The following is a 17,439-nucleotide window of genomic DNA, read 5'->3' on the forward strand; positions in this document are numbered from 1 at the left end:
CATAGATTAAGACTCTCTAAGTTACCTGGGTACAATACTGCAAAATGAAATTGGAAGATTGTTTCCAGGACATTATGTATTTCCTTTCACAAATAGAGCCACACGAGGACATTCCCAAAAGATGTGGAAATGATTTGCTGCTGCATGTCCACACTGCCTCCAGCATGTTGTCTTATGAGAATAATTGGATTTTTGAGCCGGGGTATTAAAATAACAAATTACATTCTTCCAACTGAATTCCCTCCACGAGTGGCAGCTTGTTACCGACCACTGCTGCCTACAGATCCCATCCCATTCCTCTCCTGTTAGGGATAGATTACCCTCTGTTTCCCATCTTGCTTTAACATATCTTGTATCATGACCCCTTAGGTTGATCAGTGAACGATATAATTTGGAAATCACTTTTTGATAGGATGCATCTCTATATGCATTCTCAAATATGTAAATAATTTCTTCATTCCTAGTCGATAACTGGGGATGTTTTAGCTTTTTATTCAAGAAGTCCCTCAGTTGCAAATATCTAAAAAAGTCTTGATTTTGCAACCCAAACTTATTCTTAAGGTCCTGGAAACTCATCACTTTTCTGTCTTTCAGCAAGATACTGTATGTGGTGAGACCTTTATTAGCCCATGTTTTAAATGTTGAGTCGGTCTTACTAGGCAAAAATTCTGGGTCATATGCAAACCACCTAAGGAATCCGGCCCTCTGATTTAATTGATACTTTTTAAGTACTCTTTTCCATGTCTTTATTGAGCTTACTATCCAAGGGTTGCCCTGGTCTCCCAGGAGACTTAACTCTGAGGGATCTCCTATCAGTGCCCCAACAAGGAAGTTACCTCCCAAGGAAAATTCCACTTCCTTCCATCTTGAACAATATCCAGGTTTACACCAGCCCACCAGACTCCTTAATTGGATTGCCCTATAATAGTCATGTAGGCAAGGGAGGCCTAGTCCTCCTTTATCCTTGGGAAGCTGAAGTGTTTTAAGCTTAACTCTTGGCTTTTTACCCGTCCATATAAATCTGGAGAGGATCCTATCCCATTCTGCAAAGTATCTATCAGGGCTTTCTATAGAAACAGACTGGAACAAAAAGCTCTGATTTCTTAATTGCAATTATGTGTGAAAGGTGTTTAGCAATGTGGTTAGTATGCAAAGTAGGGCAACTGAGTTTACAATTTTGAAAAGTGCAACACTGAACAGAAAAGGCTTATATTAAGTCATTATGATGACTGAAGACGAAGTGGTCATCAGTGTTTTACATTAAGCACATCAGTGTTTAACTGGTTCTTATAAATGTCTATTCATGTGATGTTTGTGTGTCATTTGAAAACAAAATGCCATTTTGACAAGAAATTACATTGTTTTGAATGTAGAGTTTCATTTTGCAGGAGAATTGAAGGGTTTTGCCCGTTGTGTGTGTATTTTTTTGTTTTGTGTGCAGAGTTCTGACAATATGAGGGATGTTTTCAGAAAATGTGTGTAAACAATTGGGAAAAAATGTATGTTACTGTCTCTCCATCTTCTATTTGCCAGACTGAACCCTGATTCATCTTTCAAAATATATCTCATGGAGGTTTCCATGGAATCCCTTTCAAACACTCTATAATAGATAATAGATAAGTAGTTATACAGAAAGACAGACTAATGAAATAGTGTATTTACAGTATATGCACTCCAGATATATGTGCATTACAATCTAGTCTACAGTACTGCAAGAGTACCATCTGTAGCAACCTAGCTAACAGTAAGAGTAGGCCTATGGGCACAGAACTGTACTGGAAGAGTCGCTGGTTACAGGTTACACTCGCACATACTGATATCGTAGATCTTTAAGTCTCGCAGAGGGTCTGATCACATCATTAGAAACATGTGTGTTCAGTTGTGAGTTGCTGTGTGTAAAAGATGACAGCTGTGTTGAAGTTGTGTTCACATTTTGCTGCCAGTGTTTACAGTTTTGCAATGTGTTTAGTGACTAAGGATACGTTTAAGGTTTTGAAAAACAGAGTGCATGAGTTTTGCAAATTGTGTCTAAGTACCTGAACCGTGTTTAAGGTTTGGCCAAAAGACTGTTTGGTGGCTTAGAGAATGGAGTTTAGTGTTTTACCAATTCAGAAAAACTGTGATAAGACCAAAGTTGACATTAGCCTTTCTGTCTGTGTTTTGAAGTTTTCCGTTTTACAATGAAAGTCATCCTTCTGGGTTTTATTAAGCTGAACACCCTGGTGACAGCTGCTTCTGCTGTTACCCAACACTCCTGATACTTTATGCCCTGCAAAAATAGCAGCATTTCATCTCTAAATCTTTACATCAGTGAACACATATACAAAATGTTCAGTCTTTGATGGTTTGCAGATGTTTAACAGTTAGAAAACACAAGCTTTTTTCACAAGAAGAGAGCATTTTTATGGACAGATAAACCTACTGTGCATTCTCCTTACACTGATAGTGTTAACACGCTCTCCTTTTAAACTGGTGGTGTCAGTAGTGTCGCTCTGCTCTCTTTAACAATGTTCTTTCTCCTCAGAATGCCATGCATTGTGCCACCCGAAATGCTCCCCCTGCCTTCCAGCCACATGCGGGATGTCCAGTGACTGCTCCCTGCATCTGTCTGAGGGCCTGTGTCGAGATAAGAGCAGCGCTCCGGGCCAGCAGCTGAAAGAGGCCGGCGGACACATGCACTTGGAGGGCTGGATGAAACAGCCCAGGTTAGCTGTGGACACAGTGGTGTCTGACTCAGTCTTTGCTCACTTGCATTATTATATATCAAGACCGTCCTACACATCACCTGCCGAAACAGCTGCACATAAATCTGCAGTTCTAATGTGCAGACTTCACACATACCTGTTTTTTTAAGTGAGATAAACCTCCAGCAGTGAGATGGAGATGAATGTGAGACACAATTTAACAAAATCTGACAAATTAGAGCATTATAGTGTCTGATAAATATCAACCTTATATTTTGAATATTAGTAGTAGTAAAAGTACAAAGTTCCAAACTTTTTTTTGCCTTTTTTTCTGTAATTCTCCAGTTCTCAGTTTCACTTTGTGTTAATGTGTATTTGGCTTCTTTTTATTGTTTTTTTTAATGCCATGTTTACAAACAGTGATTTTATCTGAGCGTCTGATCTTTTCATCCACATGTGTTACATTTCACAACGGTAGAGATTTACAAACGAGGAGTGTCTGTACAAACAGCTTTAAAAATTAAAAAAGACAACAAGAGTGGATGCCTCACACAGCATTTTATACATCTGGTCCCTGATGTTTCGTATGTACAGTCATGTGAAAAAGAAATGACACCCAAGACAGCAAAGTTATCTCAGGACTCACTTGGTCTTTAGCAGATCTTCTAGTTAAGTAAATACTAAATTAGGGGATTTACATATTGCATACGTCATTAACAAAAACGTAATAAATCAAACAATAGTTCAGCCAATATACAGAAACAGTGTGTGGAAAAACAAAGTCCACCTGTACTCAATTACGAGGGAACGTAGCAGCCAGCTGCTGCTAATCATATATTGATTAATTGATGATCAACAAGCGAGAGCAACTCACATGCTCACAGCTGTAAAAGCAGAAGTTTTGGAACATTTGGGTGTGTGTTACAGTGTCAAGGAGGAAAGACATCAGTGATGATCTTAAAGAAGCAATCGTTAGTACCTGCCAATCTGGGAAGGGCCATGAGTTACATACATTTCCATACAATATGGAGTCTGTCATTCTACAGTGAGGGAGTTATATGTGTAACACACGGGGGACACTAAAGCAGTCGCGCCAGAATGTCATGCTAAAAAGAAAGATTCTTTAAAATACAAGGGGGAGCAAGCGAGTCAGATACCCAGGGCAGTTTATTACTAGGCCAGGGAGCACAAATAAAACACCCTTAAAATGTACATAATAAAATGTTGTCAATCTACTAAAACAATCCTAAAAACCCGTAAAACTACCATTTTCTACATTCACTAAAAAACCCCTGCTATAATTATGCCACATGTTCATTATGGGTCCATCAACAGGCCAGGAATTCTGGCTTTAGAGCAGAGTCCACGCCAGCCCCATCTTCGGCAGACAAGGAAGAGCCTCCCATCTTCTTGTCCTTCCACTGGCCCATCATATCCCAGCCCAGCTTGCGTTCTGCACCCGAATCCATCATGCGACCACTGCCACAGCTCCCCTTGCGTCGGTGTCCTGTAAAATAACAAATAGGGGCCAGAACAATGGTTCCAGAAGCGGCCGTGGCTCATGGCCATGGCGACCTTCTCCCAACCCAGCTGCACCCAGTAAACAACAGTAGAGACCGAACTCACAAATGCAGGTAAACCTCTGCCCTGCTGCCAATCACACGCGTTGTCTCCTACTGTTGCCGTTCCATGAGGTCAGGAGTGGGTCGCCGTGTCATGCTGGCCATCTAGCATTAACTTTCCAGTCTGGGGCCTCTCTCCTTCAGTGCTCAGCTAGCCTGCTTTTAAAAGGTCTTTACACAGCTGATAGGCCGCCTCTGGACCAGTGTTGGTCAAGTTACTTGAAAAAAGTAATCAGTAACTAATTACTGATTATTTCCACTAAAAAGTGATCCCGTTACTTTACTGATTACTTATTTTCAAAAGTAATTAATTACTTAGTTACTTTTTAAAAACACGATTTTCAACCTGAATAGGTAATAAAGCAATAGATCTTTCAGCCCAATTCTACTTTTTCTGCATAATCCATCATACAAAATGTAATCAAATGGAAAAGTCCCTTTTTTTTTTTTAACTTGTTTTATTAGTTTTAATCTTTTAACTTTATGCATCAAGTAAAAATTAAATTATCTGCAACATTCTCTGACTGGAAGAAATTTGTTTAACATTTAAACTTATTTTCTGCACATTCCAGCACATAAAATAAAATATTTTTTGTGTTTACACTCAGTCTTTCAAATAGATGCAAGTAAAACACAGCAGAAAATAAATAAAGTCAAAGACTAGCAGTCCTGTTGCTCTATTTTCACCTGTAAAGCAGGAGTAGGGTAGGCGGAGGTTTACCATGGTGCAGGTGTGCCGCAGCGGTCAGTGGAAGGATAGGCAGTTTCTCTGTGAATTTCCCATTATGTCGTTGCGCACTCGGTGCTTGTTTAGGGTTTTTTTCGCTGTAAAAAGAAGTTTTCTTCCCAGCACAACGGACACTAATGTTTTTGTCACTTTTTATGGACTCAAACTCAAAGTAAGGTCAGTACATCCACGCTTTAAACGCTACACGCTCATACTCTCTCCCGCACTCGATATGTTATCCATTGTTGATCTGCACACAGGTGTTGTCAGGAACGTCGCACTTGCTTACGTCATTGTCATGAGACATTCTCGCAGAAAAATCACGGTTTTAGTAACGCAGTGTTCCTACAGGAAAGTAACGGTACTCAGATTACAGTAACGCGTTACTGCCCATCTCTGCTCTGGACACACCCATTCCTCAGCAGGTGATCCCTATCAGCTAATTTGTCCCATGTGTAGCCAGTCCACAGTGGATTAAAATCTATGTTACATAAAACACTAAAAACCATGCAATAGAAACAGAATAAAACCATGCAAATAAAACGACACCCATAAATAAACACTAAAAATCACTAAATCAGAATAAAAACAATATACAAGATAAATACAAATTTCCACTGTGTGTCATCTGCACCCATGTCCTCTAACTGATCAGGTGGCCTGATGTTACTGAGAACAACTCCTCATAGGGCCTCATAATACTCTGTCTGGTAAAATCCACTCATTTGGTATTTGAGCCTGTTTGAACTAAACCATCATCTGTCTTCACAGTGGTATTGTTGTCGTCTTATGTTTTTGCAGGAATGGCAAACGAGGCCAGGGCTGGGAGAGGAAATATGTGGTCCTGGATGGGACTAAAATATCCATCTATGAGATAGAGCCCAGAGAAGGTGACATGTTTACCTGTCTGGATTTTTAGATAGATGGAAAGTTATTCGAGTGGGCGCCAGTGCTTATGAATCTCCTTATGTGTGTTGCTCAGACTCAGTGAAACCACTGGAGGAGTTTGATCTGTGTCTGTCAGATGGGGAGGTGGTGGTTCATGGAGCAGTGGGAGCATCTGAACTACCAAACACTGCCAAGTCAGGTAGATGTGAAGTGTACCAGGCAGCCTTTGCCTTCCCAATGTTGTTCAAAAGTCTGTCAAATATGAATCATTCGAAGTCGTGTCATACTTTATTCTCTCTGTGTGTCAGATGTTCCTTATGTCCTAAAGCTGGAGTCACGGTGTCACACTCCCTGTTGGCCTGGTCAGGCTGTTTACTTCATGGCTCCCAGTTTCCCAGACAAACAGCGCTGGGTGGCTGTGATGGAGTCTGTGGTGGCTGCGGGCCGGGCCTCCCGGGAGAAGGCAGAGGCTGACGCAGTGAGTATCTCCAGAGCAGGCGAACGCAACCCGGGGCAGCTCGCTCTCTGTCTTTAATGTCTCCTGACTCAATTCATATCCGGCTGTGGTCACAGCTGTCGCGTCTGTGGTCGTAAACATGATATTTGACTGTGTCGGTGCTGTTCACCATGAGCAGATTTCCCCTCCGTAGTCTATTTAAGACGTAGGTTTCGAGTTTAAAGTTTAACGGGTAGTTTCGCTTACGTGCGTCATTAATTGTCCCTTTCTTCTCTCTTCTTTTCTCTTTCTCTCCTCTCTCTTTGTCTCTCTCGCCTGCGTTTGTTGCTTTTTCATCGTGACACATTGTATGTCCGGCATATGGGCGTGTTTTGTCAATTTGCTCCATTCCTACCCATGTGTCACTGCACACATAGGCTGCTGTGTCCAAAAGACAAATGGTTCTGTCTCCACTGGTCCAGGTAAACCGTTAGACACGAGACATTTTGACACACACGAGCACTGCACATCCTACACGAGGCACGCTGTAGTGCATGAGTCTGTCATTTCGTTGGCTGTCACCTGCCCCCCACCCTGCTGTCACTTCACTTGCTGTGACCACTTCTCACTTTCACTATCCTTTGCTGTATCCTGAACAAACTCTCAAATATTCTTCCCTGTCTCCGATGTCCTTTTTTCTAACCACAGTACACAAATATTCGCCAAGATGTCTGATCATCTTTGGGTTGAATCTCTGCAGCTGTCCTGTCCAGAGGAGCAGGGATCGCACTGCCGAGTTTTACCTGTTTGTGTACTTGTCTGCGCTGTTACCTCTGCCCTTTCTGCACACTCCTCTGAGGCTGGGACTCAAGTCACTTGACTTAACCGAGAGACGCAAGTCATATTAGTCTTTAAAGTCTTTAAAAATAAAAGCAACAACAGGATCTAGAGCTGAATGTGGTAATATTAAAATTACTTGAAGCTTATCTCATCCTCATTAGCTTGTAAATTCAGGTTGATATGAGTGAAACGACGAGTGAAACCTCGTGTCAGTCATCTGAAGTCACTTTATGGGCGACTCTGTAAACAGCAATGCTCATTTTTCATAACTTACTCTATTTATAGACCAATCACTGAAATTGCATAAGCACTATGAATGTGATGGACATGAGCTTAGTACATCTGTCATCCACATAAATCAGCACAGATGCTGATTGGGTACACAGGCGAGTGAGGCCTAAAGCTTCCTACTGTACTTCTACCCAATCCCTAAAGGAGTTCAAATTCCTATCAAACTCAATTGCCACATTTTAATATTAATAGTTTAAGTTGCTATGGCGACTGTCCTAATCTGCTTGACCCTCTCATCTCAGCTCGCAGCTGTATGTATCTGATGTAATTCTGTTGTATATGTGTAGAAGATATCAGAGCTGGAACACTGACTCAGTAATGAGGAAGCCGGCTGTGATGCTGATTAGTGTTAATAATGACTCTTGTTTAAACGCAGTAGAGCTTGTAGACTTTGATCCTTTCACTCTGATCATTTGTGTAAACATTACGTTTTTTGCAATCTGTACTTGACCACTGGCAAAATATTTACTTCATTTATTCATTTCAAATGTAACATCTTGTTCTCAGCTTCGTAGGAGTTACATGTGTTTTATTCCCTTTAATGCTGACAAGTGGTACAAAATTACTTTATTCCAAATGAAAGCATCGTTTCTTTGGTACTGTAGAGCCTCTGAATAAAAAGCGCGCTATTAAAGGTCTAACAAGTATAACTTTCTATCCGAGACCTGAAGCTGAAGACCGCTTGTGACTTGGTCCCACGTCTGACACTGTGATTCTGAACCCAGTCCTCCAGCCATCCAGCCCCTCCCGTCCTGCTCCTCTGTTCCCTCCTACCCAAGGTCACGTGGAGGTCGTGATCCAGCTGACCCCTCACCCCTCTCTGTTCTTTCAGAAGCTGCTGGGAAACTCTCTGCTGAAGCTGGAGGGAGATGACAGGCTGGACATTAACTGCACCCTTCCGCTCACAGATCAGGTAGGAACATGTTTTATATGCTATAAAATGATATTCATATGTAACTACATATATGTTTATTAGAAAATATGTTTACTTCTTAATTGTGCATTTTAAGCATTAGAAAATTACAATCTGCAGTTGCAGGTGCATTCAGGAGAAGAACGATGTATTGGAGCATGGAGCAGATGCTTGGGGCTCTCTGCCAGGATTTGCCGCATGTTGCTCCAGTTTGAAATGTCACCACGTTCACCTGAATATTTGTGTTTTTTTGTGTTTCGCTGCTGTGCCGCAGATCGTTCTGGTGGGCTCTGAAGAGGGGCTGTATGCACTGAATGTTATCAAGAACTCCCTGACTCACATTCCTGGCCTGGGGTCAGTCTTTCAGATCTACATCATCAAAGAGCAGGAGAAACTGCTGATGATTGTTGGTAAGAGGCCTAGCTGTGGTATTTTCAGTAGAAAATAAATGTCTGCTGAGCAGCAGGAGTCGACTCGAGATTTTCATTCGCTCAGACATTCACAGTGTCGGTCGTAAATCAAAAGGTCAATATCTGCTGCCATTACAAATAACTGGCATAATTGATGAAGTGCAATTATTATCCATAATTTAAACGGAAAGGTTGGTCTGCCATACTAATAACTTTGGAGAAACTTGTAAATATCTTGTTACACAAGACAGCAGGGTGCCTTAAAAGTGACTAATGTCTTTATCCTTGAACAAGCTATGTGTAATGTCTGTGTGCTGCAGGGGATGAGCGAGCGCTGTGTCTGGTGGAGATTAAAAGAGTGAAGCAGTCTCTGGCCCAGTCCCACCTGCCTAGCCAGTCTGAACTGGCTCCATACATCTTTGAGACTGTGAAAGGCTGCCATCTGTTTGCTGCAGGAAAGGTAGTTCTTCTGTCTCTGCATGAATGCTGTTTTCATGGTTGAAATGTGATCGCACATACGAGCGTGTGCATTCTCATTACAGATAGACAACACGCCTTGTATATGTGCTGCAATGCCAAACAAAATAACCATTCTGCGCTACAATGAAAATCTTAGCAAATACTGCATTCGTAAGGTGAGTATGACACAGTACAGTCTTTTATACTGTTGAAAGTATGTCATGCTTTTTTTCTTTTGACCAAACAAAGGTAACGTTTAAAGTGAATCAATCTTCTACCTTCAAAACATTTTCTACTACTAGATGTGCTTCAAAGTACTGGCTTTCCCTCACCACCTAATTCTTTACCTCACAGGAAATTGAAACTCTGGAGCCCTGCAGCTGCATCCATCTGACCAGTTACAGCATCATCATCGGCACAAACAAGTTCTACGAGATTGAAATGAAGCAATTTGTACTTGAGGGTGAAGTACTCCTTTATGCCTTTAATGCTTCCAGGATCAAATCAGTTACCAGCCAGTCACAGGATGATATTTTACGGTTGTTGGATCACTGTGTGGCTTTTAACATCAGCTTTTTCCGCTGCAGAATTCTTGGACAAGAACGACGTTTCGCTGGCCCCGGCTGTTTTTGCAGCCTCGTCTCACAGTTTTCCCATCGCCATCATGCAGGTGGCCAGCAGCATGCAGAAGGAGGAATATCTTCTGTGTTTTCACGGTAAATCCATAGGAACTGAGCTCCATGAGCTCATGAGATACGATTAGCCAAGTCAGTGCAACAGAAGGGGTTTTTCTTCTAACCTGGCTAGATCGAAACATGTTTCAGACTCCAAGTGTTTTACATTTTCAGCTGGGTGAATGTGTTTTACACACGCATCCTGTTGTGCTAGTAGTACTGCAGTTTCAGAAGCACAAACTGTTAGTGTCCCAGGATTTTTAATGCACTCGTTGCATAGTGGTTACCACTCCGACACTCCAAAGACATGTACTTACTGGGAATAGGTTACTGATTCTAAATGTCTATTCTAGGTATATATCTATAAATAATAAAGGTCTGATCTGGGTATATAAATATAAGCTGAATAACATTTTTGGGGATAAAAGCCATTATAAATGTAAGAGTGTGCTTAACATACTGCTGTCTGCACACAGTGTTTTATCTGTAAGAGTATGATGAAGAGTGCAGCAAATGTTTCTGTGGCAGAGTTAGGAGTGTTCGTGGACTCGTATGGACGAAGAAGCCGCACTGAGGAAATCAAGTGGAGCCGTTTGCCTCTGTCGTTTGGTAACTGCTGCTTCTTTCATCCTAATTCTCTCATTGGATTAAAAAAAAAAACCCACACACATTAACTGTACCAAATCCACTTAGCAAAGGTACCTTTTATAAGACTAAATGATTGTGTGTGTCGTCTGTTGCAGCCTACAGAGAGCCCTACCTGTTTGTCACCTACTTCAACTCCTTGGATGTCATCGAGGTGCAGGGGCACGCTGCTCTGGGGTGAGACACAGTGGCCTCTTTGTGCCACATCTTACACTCGTTGAGTTTACTTCTCAGCTGCATTTCCCTCAATTTGGTCTTTTCTTCCAGTCCTACAGTGCTGGCACACCTAGATATCCCAAATCCACGTTACCTGGGCCCAGCTATTTCCTCTGGGGCAATTTACCTCGCCTCCTCCTACCAGAACAAACTGCGGGTCATCTGCTGTAAGGGAAGTCTGATCAGAGAGTCTGGGGAGCTCCAGAGGACCGGGTCCAGTCGAGGGTCAGTTCACTCTGTCATGTTTGCTCACTTTAATCCAGTTTAAACAAAGAAAAATATATATTTCAGTGACAGTCGGAGTGAGTTAAACATTCAAACAAAATAAATCGCCTAAAAACTCCTGAGCGCTTGTAGTGTCTGCTGAAAATCACTGGAAGGTTGGCTTTGCTATGTCTGCTACCATCCATGGTGTGTTTTTGTTGTTGTTGTTAACAGTAGTCCCAGTAAGCGGTGTCCACCCACCTACACAGAGCACATCTCTAAGCGTCTGACCTCAGGCCCCGGCAGCCATGACGGCTTGCATCGGGAGCCGAGCACCCCACATCGTTATCGGGAGGGCCGCACAGAGTTCAGAAGAGACAAGTCTCCTGCCCGGCCTCTGGACCGGGAGAAGTCACCAGGCAGGGTGTTGGACAGCCGCAGGGAGAGGTCTCCTGGAAGATTCGGAGACAGCAGTCGACTCCACGCTGGTTCTGTCCGAACCCAGCTCGCACCTGTTAACAAGGTATGTAGAAGTTTCCAGTCGGCCTGTGGATGCGCTAAGGTGAAATATGAACAAAATCAAGCTGCCCTTCTGGTAGAAAGGGCATTCAAATATTTAATGAGTGTGTTCTGCCTTGGACTTGATCACAGACAAAAACAGTCCTATTCTTGATATGGTAACAAAGCTGTTCTGCTGAATGTGGATACATCATTCTGACATGTCTCCAGATGTCTTCTCCCCGGTTATTTCTGTCAATGTGCAGAAAAACACAGTTTATATCTGTAAAGTGCGGAGAATGTTGCGCTTTCACAAAGTCTTCTGAAGAGGCCCAAGCTCCATGTGCTATAAAGAGCAAACTTACTGCTTAGTCAGCACGTTTGAGGTCATCCTGATGAAGACTGCAAGCAAAAACCTTGCTCTTTATGCTGCAGTGTTGCTGCTGGAGTTTCAGACTCTAGATTTTTCACAAACCTCTGTCTCAGCACAGATATATTTATGTTAAAACAATTGTGCACATAACCACACACACAGTAGGTATTTTGATTTTAACACAGCAACTCTGCAGACAGGTGTACACATGCGTGTGCTATGAGGAAGGTTAATCGTTATAGGGTCTCTATCAATAAAACTGAATTGAAATGAATGAGTGAATTAAATAGGCTGGATCTCTTTTTCCATATCTAACAAGTTCCTGTCTGCAGATGAAGTGCTGAACTATAGGTGAAATACACAACACAGGCTAAAGGCTAAACAGCTGATGTGTGGGGGATGCAGAGAAATACTACATGAATGTGTTTGTGCTTTAAGCGCTGGGTTCAGTAAGACTGGGAGAAAGCCACATGAATTTAAAAGCTGTGTCACTGCCCAGCATCAGGAAAATGATCACCTCTGATTAGAGTTGCAGATTTTATTGAAATACTCCAGGCTGTGTAAGACAAATTCATCTGCAACCCCAGTGGTGTGAGAGCAGGTAAAGAACTAATTTTTTAAAAAATGAATTCAAAAAACTAAATTAGACTTTCTTGTTTTTTAAGGTTAATGTGAATGAGGATCAGCTGCCCTGTTTGAGGATAGATAATATTAAGTATTGTAACATGCAGACATCATGAGCTGCCTCTTGAGACATTTTTATATAGTGTGTAACAAATCTGATAATAGACGTCAAAATCAAACAAACAGGGAAAAAACAAAACCTTCAAAGTGTGTGCACACTGCTGAGGAAAAACCCTATAATATGCACCTTGTACTGGGATTCCCTGCTTCCCTCCTGCTGTTCCAAATATTACTAGCAGCAGCAATCAGGTGCAAAATAAGACAAGCTTTGTTGTTAAATTTAGCAGTTTGCTGCAAACTTCAGTAAATCATGTTTGTACCATTCATTTAAATACATATCCAGTAAGGCCACTCACCTTTAGTTTCACAACTGATGCTGCAGCTCTTCAGTAAATACAGACAACACCAAACTATTCATCATGTTTAAGCCACAGTAACACGCTTTGACCTTTGCTCTTAATCTGTGTTTGCAGGTGTGGGATCAGTCGTCAGTGTGAGTCTACTTGCTGCTCCTGACTGGAGGTTGTAGAGAACCAACTGCAAAAGCCCTTATTCCACCCTGAGTGCGCGCACACACACGCACACACACACACACACACACACAGCACCATTGCCTGTACATAGTGCAGCGTCACTTCCTCGTTCAACCTCACAAAAACCTGCAACGGGAGACGTCTCCTGTGACAATCCTCTTGACACGTGCTTTGATGGGAGTTGTCCCACAGTAGATTTGGTGGCAGGGAACCTACGCTGATCTACAGAAGCTACTTTCTATCTCCTCAAAGTTGTAAATATTGCTGTCGGAGTTTTTATAGATAAAAGGGAAGAGTCGGCTGGTAAAGCCATGTCTATTTTTTTTAAAAAATGAGTTTCTAAAGATGTTGCAGGGAGATTAACGCTGTCGCTGGCTAGGACGTACAATATCAACCTTACATAATAATCTGAAATATCACAGGGTTTTTTCTCCGTTAAGAGAATTAAACTGACATTTAATTACTTTCATAGCTCACTAACGGAAGGGAGATCTGAGGAGGCAAGACTTTGCACACAAGACTGGATTTGATCAGGAGTTTAAAAGCTCATTTTTGTTACGCGACCAGATCAACCGTGTGGTCTTCTTGCCTGAATAGCCTTTGATATATAACTGCATACGATTGCTTCGACCGTCGTTGTCCGGCCATACTTTGTAAAACAATTATTAAGCAGTGTTTCGCTCCAAGTGTTCCTCGTGTTGTTTTTAGCAAACCTAAGAAAGAAACACGCAGCTCTGCCTCTGATGCCGGACGCCGTGCTGTCAGGCTGGCTCAAAGCGCCTCAGCTTGCTCTTAGTCCGCTGCTGCCGATTATGGTACAGATGTCCCGTTTCTGTGCAGTGATATGAAGTCTAGTAACCGTCAGGGGTCGTCACTTGCTAGTATCGTTTCTTTAGAGGCAGCAAGACCACCCCCACTCATCACATCAGTGAGCATGACTAACTTAGAGCAGCACTGTCGCTTTTTGATCGATTCTCTTGGTTGTTCTTTTCTGTCATGTACTCACTTGGATTTGCATTCTATAAGTAGAAATTGATGTTAGACAGTGTAACTTAAGATTTTCTTGATTTTTAGAGCTGTATACCAGTACACGCATTAAACATGATTCTAGTGTCTGTTTTCTTCTTTGTGCGCTCTCAGTTGCAGATTCTCTACCACAGCAACGTGTGTCAGTGAAAGCAGGTATCATCTAGCAAGCAAACAGTCAGAGATTCATCTTCTAGTTTATTTCTTTAATTCTACAACAATGTAATTCTCTTTAAAAGGAAATCCAAAACAGAACAAAATATTCAGACTGAACAAGGAGCACTTGTTGTTACAGGAATTTGCTATGTACAGCCATACACTCGACAGACATGAGAAGGTTCAAAGTGCTTAACCGAGGGGGTGAGAGAAAAAGAAAAAAAAAAAAAGCACGAGTGATCCCTTTGTGAGAGACCCGTAATAAAAACTGCTTGGCACCAGGCTCCACCAAAGAGACACTCAGTCACACTAATGCTTGAAATGCTTGATGCATTTATACACTCACACCTCATGTGACTACTGGGCCATTGCAGTGATGCCTCTAAAAGCAAGTCAGCGTGAGTGGAAAAAACAAAACCCCAACATATGCATACTGGGGGTGGGGGACACAGCAACGTTAACTGAAGCCCACATTACCAGCCCCTCCCACACACACAGATCTGTCCATAACTCCATCATGCTGTTGCAATACTGAAAAGCACACTTTCAGTCTCACTTTACTCAGATGCACCCTGTGGCAGTGTTTACTTAATGTCATGTGCAAATAAACAGCCTTTCCTCTCCCGTGAGACCATTCACATTCATGGATTGTTTAACAAGACGTCCCTGTGACGGCGGTGAAACTCGAAAAAGGGAACTCACGCTGCTGGTCGTCAATGTGGGGGAGGTCAAAAAGCTTTGGCTTCACAAGGGAGTGTGGAGTCTTAAAATAATAAATTGTCTATTTGGACACAATTGCTCCATTTTGTTGCCATCGGATGTAGTTTGTGGAATTGACTCATCTTTCGCGAGAGGGCCAAAATAATATATTTCAGTTCTCTTTGAAAGACTAAAGGTCAGACTGTCGAATTAAACGCACTTCCACAGGAGGTCGACATTAAAAAGCACACGCTTGAAGCCGGTTGTTTTGACCACCTAAAACAGCAGCTCCACCACCAGATGGCAACAATCGCAACTCAGCATCATGCACAAATCCAACAGGAAGTGACAGGAATGGGCTCAGTCAAACAGCTTTAGGATAATTAAGTAGCATCAGGTTGTCAATCACAGTTAAATGTCTGTGTTTCCTCCCTTAGTCCAAAACTTGCTGTGTTTATATCTACAGCAGCCATCTGACACAGCGAGCTGGATCATGGGGAATGGAGATCGGCAGTCTGAACAAAGATTATCAACCTAGTCTACGCTTCTGTGCTGTACCTTTAAATGTTCCAGCTGAACAGTAATCAGGGGAGGGGTTTACAAAAAGATTTGCAACACAACAACAACCCATTCGCGCTGGAAATCTGAAAAGCAAGAGTCACTCAGCAACTAGAAGCTCAGTATGTGAATGTATGTGTGTCTACATGAACAAGTGTGGATGCAAGTAGAGGTAGTGTTTGTAGATGGGTGTGAATGGTATAAATGTATGAGAGCTTTAAAGGGGGCAGGGCTTCATTTTGGGTTCAGGCTGCTTGTTTTGGACCACTGTTCACTCAGTGCATAGACATCTCGTTGGCTACCTTTGACTGCTCACCCCCTCATAATGCTGAAATCTTTACATCCACACATGCTGTGATTGGCCAACACAAAATATTCTGACGAGATGCTGTAGCCAAAGTTCAGAACCACCGCTCAGTCTCCGTTTCTGATTATCCTGTGGCAAAAACTGAGTTAACTGGAGTTTTAACAGCAAGTCAACAATACAAATATCAATAAATAAAATCCAAGTAGGGGGAGGAGAGAGAACCATTACAGCATCAAATCAGGTCACCCTGCTTCTCCATTTATTCAAAAAACAAAACTGCCTTAAACAGATTGCAAAATATAGGTATTTTATGCAATTTCAAAAAGAAAAAACTTTGGTGACTAATTAAGTGCCACTATTCAAAGATTCTATACATTTTTCTTAAATGCTATGTAGGTATCTGAATATATTATTCCTCTCATTTACTGTACAAAAGTTGTGTCTGTGTGTGCACAAGTAGTTTGTGAATGGGTGTGAGGCTGAGCAGGCGTCTCAGCGATGCTTTGACAGATTTCATGTGGCGTTACAGACCTGGGAAAATGCAGAAAGCCCTTTCTACTGCTGCTGTGCTCCTCTGTGATTTAGACAAAGTGGAATTTGTTTCATAGTGGCTGACAGCCACCTGAAAAAAATATATACATAGATAAAAAGATGTCTTGTTGTGAGCTTTACACCCGTCCGATTAGTACCAGAGGACTGAGGGGAGAAAAAAAAAAAACAAAAACAAAAACAAAAACAGGTTGTTCCGTCCCAGTGCCTGCTGGGTAAAACAAAACTGGATCTTTTGGCAGCAGTTGGCCGCATCGTCGTGTGCTTCAGTTTGTCCACGGCAGATAAACTGAAAAAACGTCGGTATTGATGCAGGTCTATTGGCCAAACCTGTGTGATGTTAATGATTTGAAACAAAAATAAAAAAATAAAAAAATCCAAAGCCTGAAATCAGCAGAGTCTCACAGTGAGTGCTCCCTGCACACGAGTAATAAACAGTCTGTTGGTATGGAGGAGCAGTGCAGCACGAGCTGTTAAAAGATCAAATAGCCACAAGGCTTTTCCTCTCACTAACTTGCTGCATGACTTGTCTACACGGGGGCTTCAAACACAACAAAATGATTCACCATCCTCACCGTGGTCAGGATAAGGATGCCAAACTACTGAAAAAAATAAAAAAGCAATTAGAAAGGAAAAAAAAAAAAAAGTGCATTTAAATATGTGAACAGCACAGAATTTTACAAATTCACAAACTCCAGGAGTCCAGCCTCCCTTCTGTACTCTGGACTGAATCTCAACCATAACTAAATGTGATGTTCACAAAGCATCAAGGGCTTTTTGATTTGTACATCACTTGTTTGCCACCTTTTGTGCGTCTCTCTTCTGAAAAGCTGCTTAAAAGCGCACCCAAACAAAGCAAGCACAGTTGAGACTCGGCCCACAGAAAGTTAAAGGCTCAATTCACCCAGTTATCCAGAGTAATGACACTGCAAACAAAGGCTGCGGCCAGTTTCTTTAAGAGATACACTTCACTGTTTTACACACTTTTCAGACAAGCTCTCCTCTAGACTGAACATGTGACTGTATGCAAGCATCCTCACAGCACTC

At 42.0% G+C, this 17,439-nt stretch overlaps 1 protein-coding gene across 8 annotated transcripts in view; it reads left to right on the top strand.

Moving 5' to 3' along the window:
• citb (citron rho-interacting serine/threonine kinase b) overlaps positions 1-17,038 on the top strand; it is a 53,604-nt gene extending 36,566 nt beyond the window's left edge. For 5 of the 8 annotated variants that reach the window (XM_085181373.1, XM_085181374.1, XM_085181372.1 and 2 more), the window contains 16 exons: positions 2,525-2,705; positions 5,835-5,923; positions 6,016-6,120; positions 6,230-6,399; positions 6,795-6,839; positions 8,321-8,401; positions 8,676-8,811; positions 9,132-9,271; positions 9,354-9,446; positions 9,625-9,733; positions 9,858-9,986; positions 10,473-10,553; positions 10,688-10,766; positions 10,857-11,030; positions 11,244-11,532; positions 13,038-17,038. In XM_085181373.1, coding sequence (XP_085037499.1) covers positions 2,525-2,705; positions 5,835-5,923; positions 6,016-6,120; positions 6,230-6,399; positions 6,795-6,839; positions 8,321-8,401; positions 8,676-8,811; positions 9,132-9,271; positions 9,354-9,446; positions 9,625-9,733; positions 9,858-9,986; positions 10,473-10,553; positions 10,688-10,766; positions 10,857-11,030; positions 11,244-11,532; positions 13,038-13,061 — 1,925 coding nt within the window. In that variant the 3' untranslated portion in view covers positions 13,062-17,038. The remainder of the gene's footprint in view (positions 1-2,524; positions 2,706-5,834; positions 5,924-6,015; positions 6,121-6,229; positions 6,400-6,794; positions 6,840-8,320; positions 8,402-8,675; positions 8,812-9,131; positions 9,272-9,353; positions 9,447-9,624; positions 9,734-9,857; positions 9,987-10,472; positions 10,554-10,687; positions 10,767-10,856; positions 11,031-11,243; positions 11,533-13,037) is intronic. The other 3 variants (XM_085181376.1, XM_085181379.1, XM_085181377.1) reach the window with 1 other exon arrangement.
• The last annotated feature ends 401 nt before the right edge of the window (positions 17,039-17,439 follow it).

Source organism: Neolamprologus multifasciatus, chromosome 12 (assembly GCF_963576455.1).
Source record: "Neolamprologus multifasciatus chromosome 12, fNeoMul1.2, whole genome shotgun sequence".
Taxonomy (NCBI): domain Eukaryota; kingdom Metazoa; phylum Chordata; class Actinopteri; order Cichliformes; family Cichlidae; genus Neolamprologus; species Neolamprologus multifasciatus.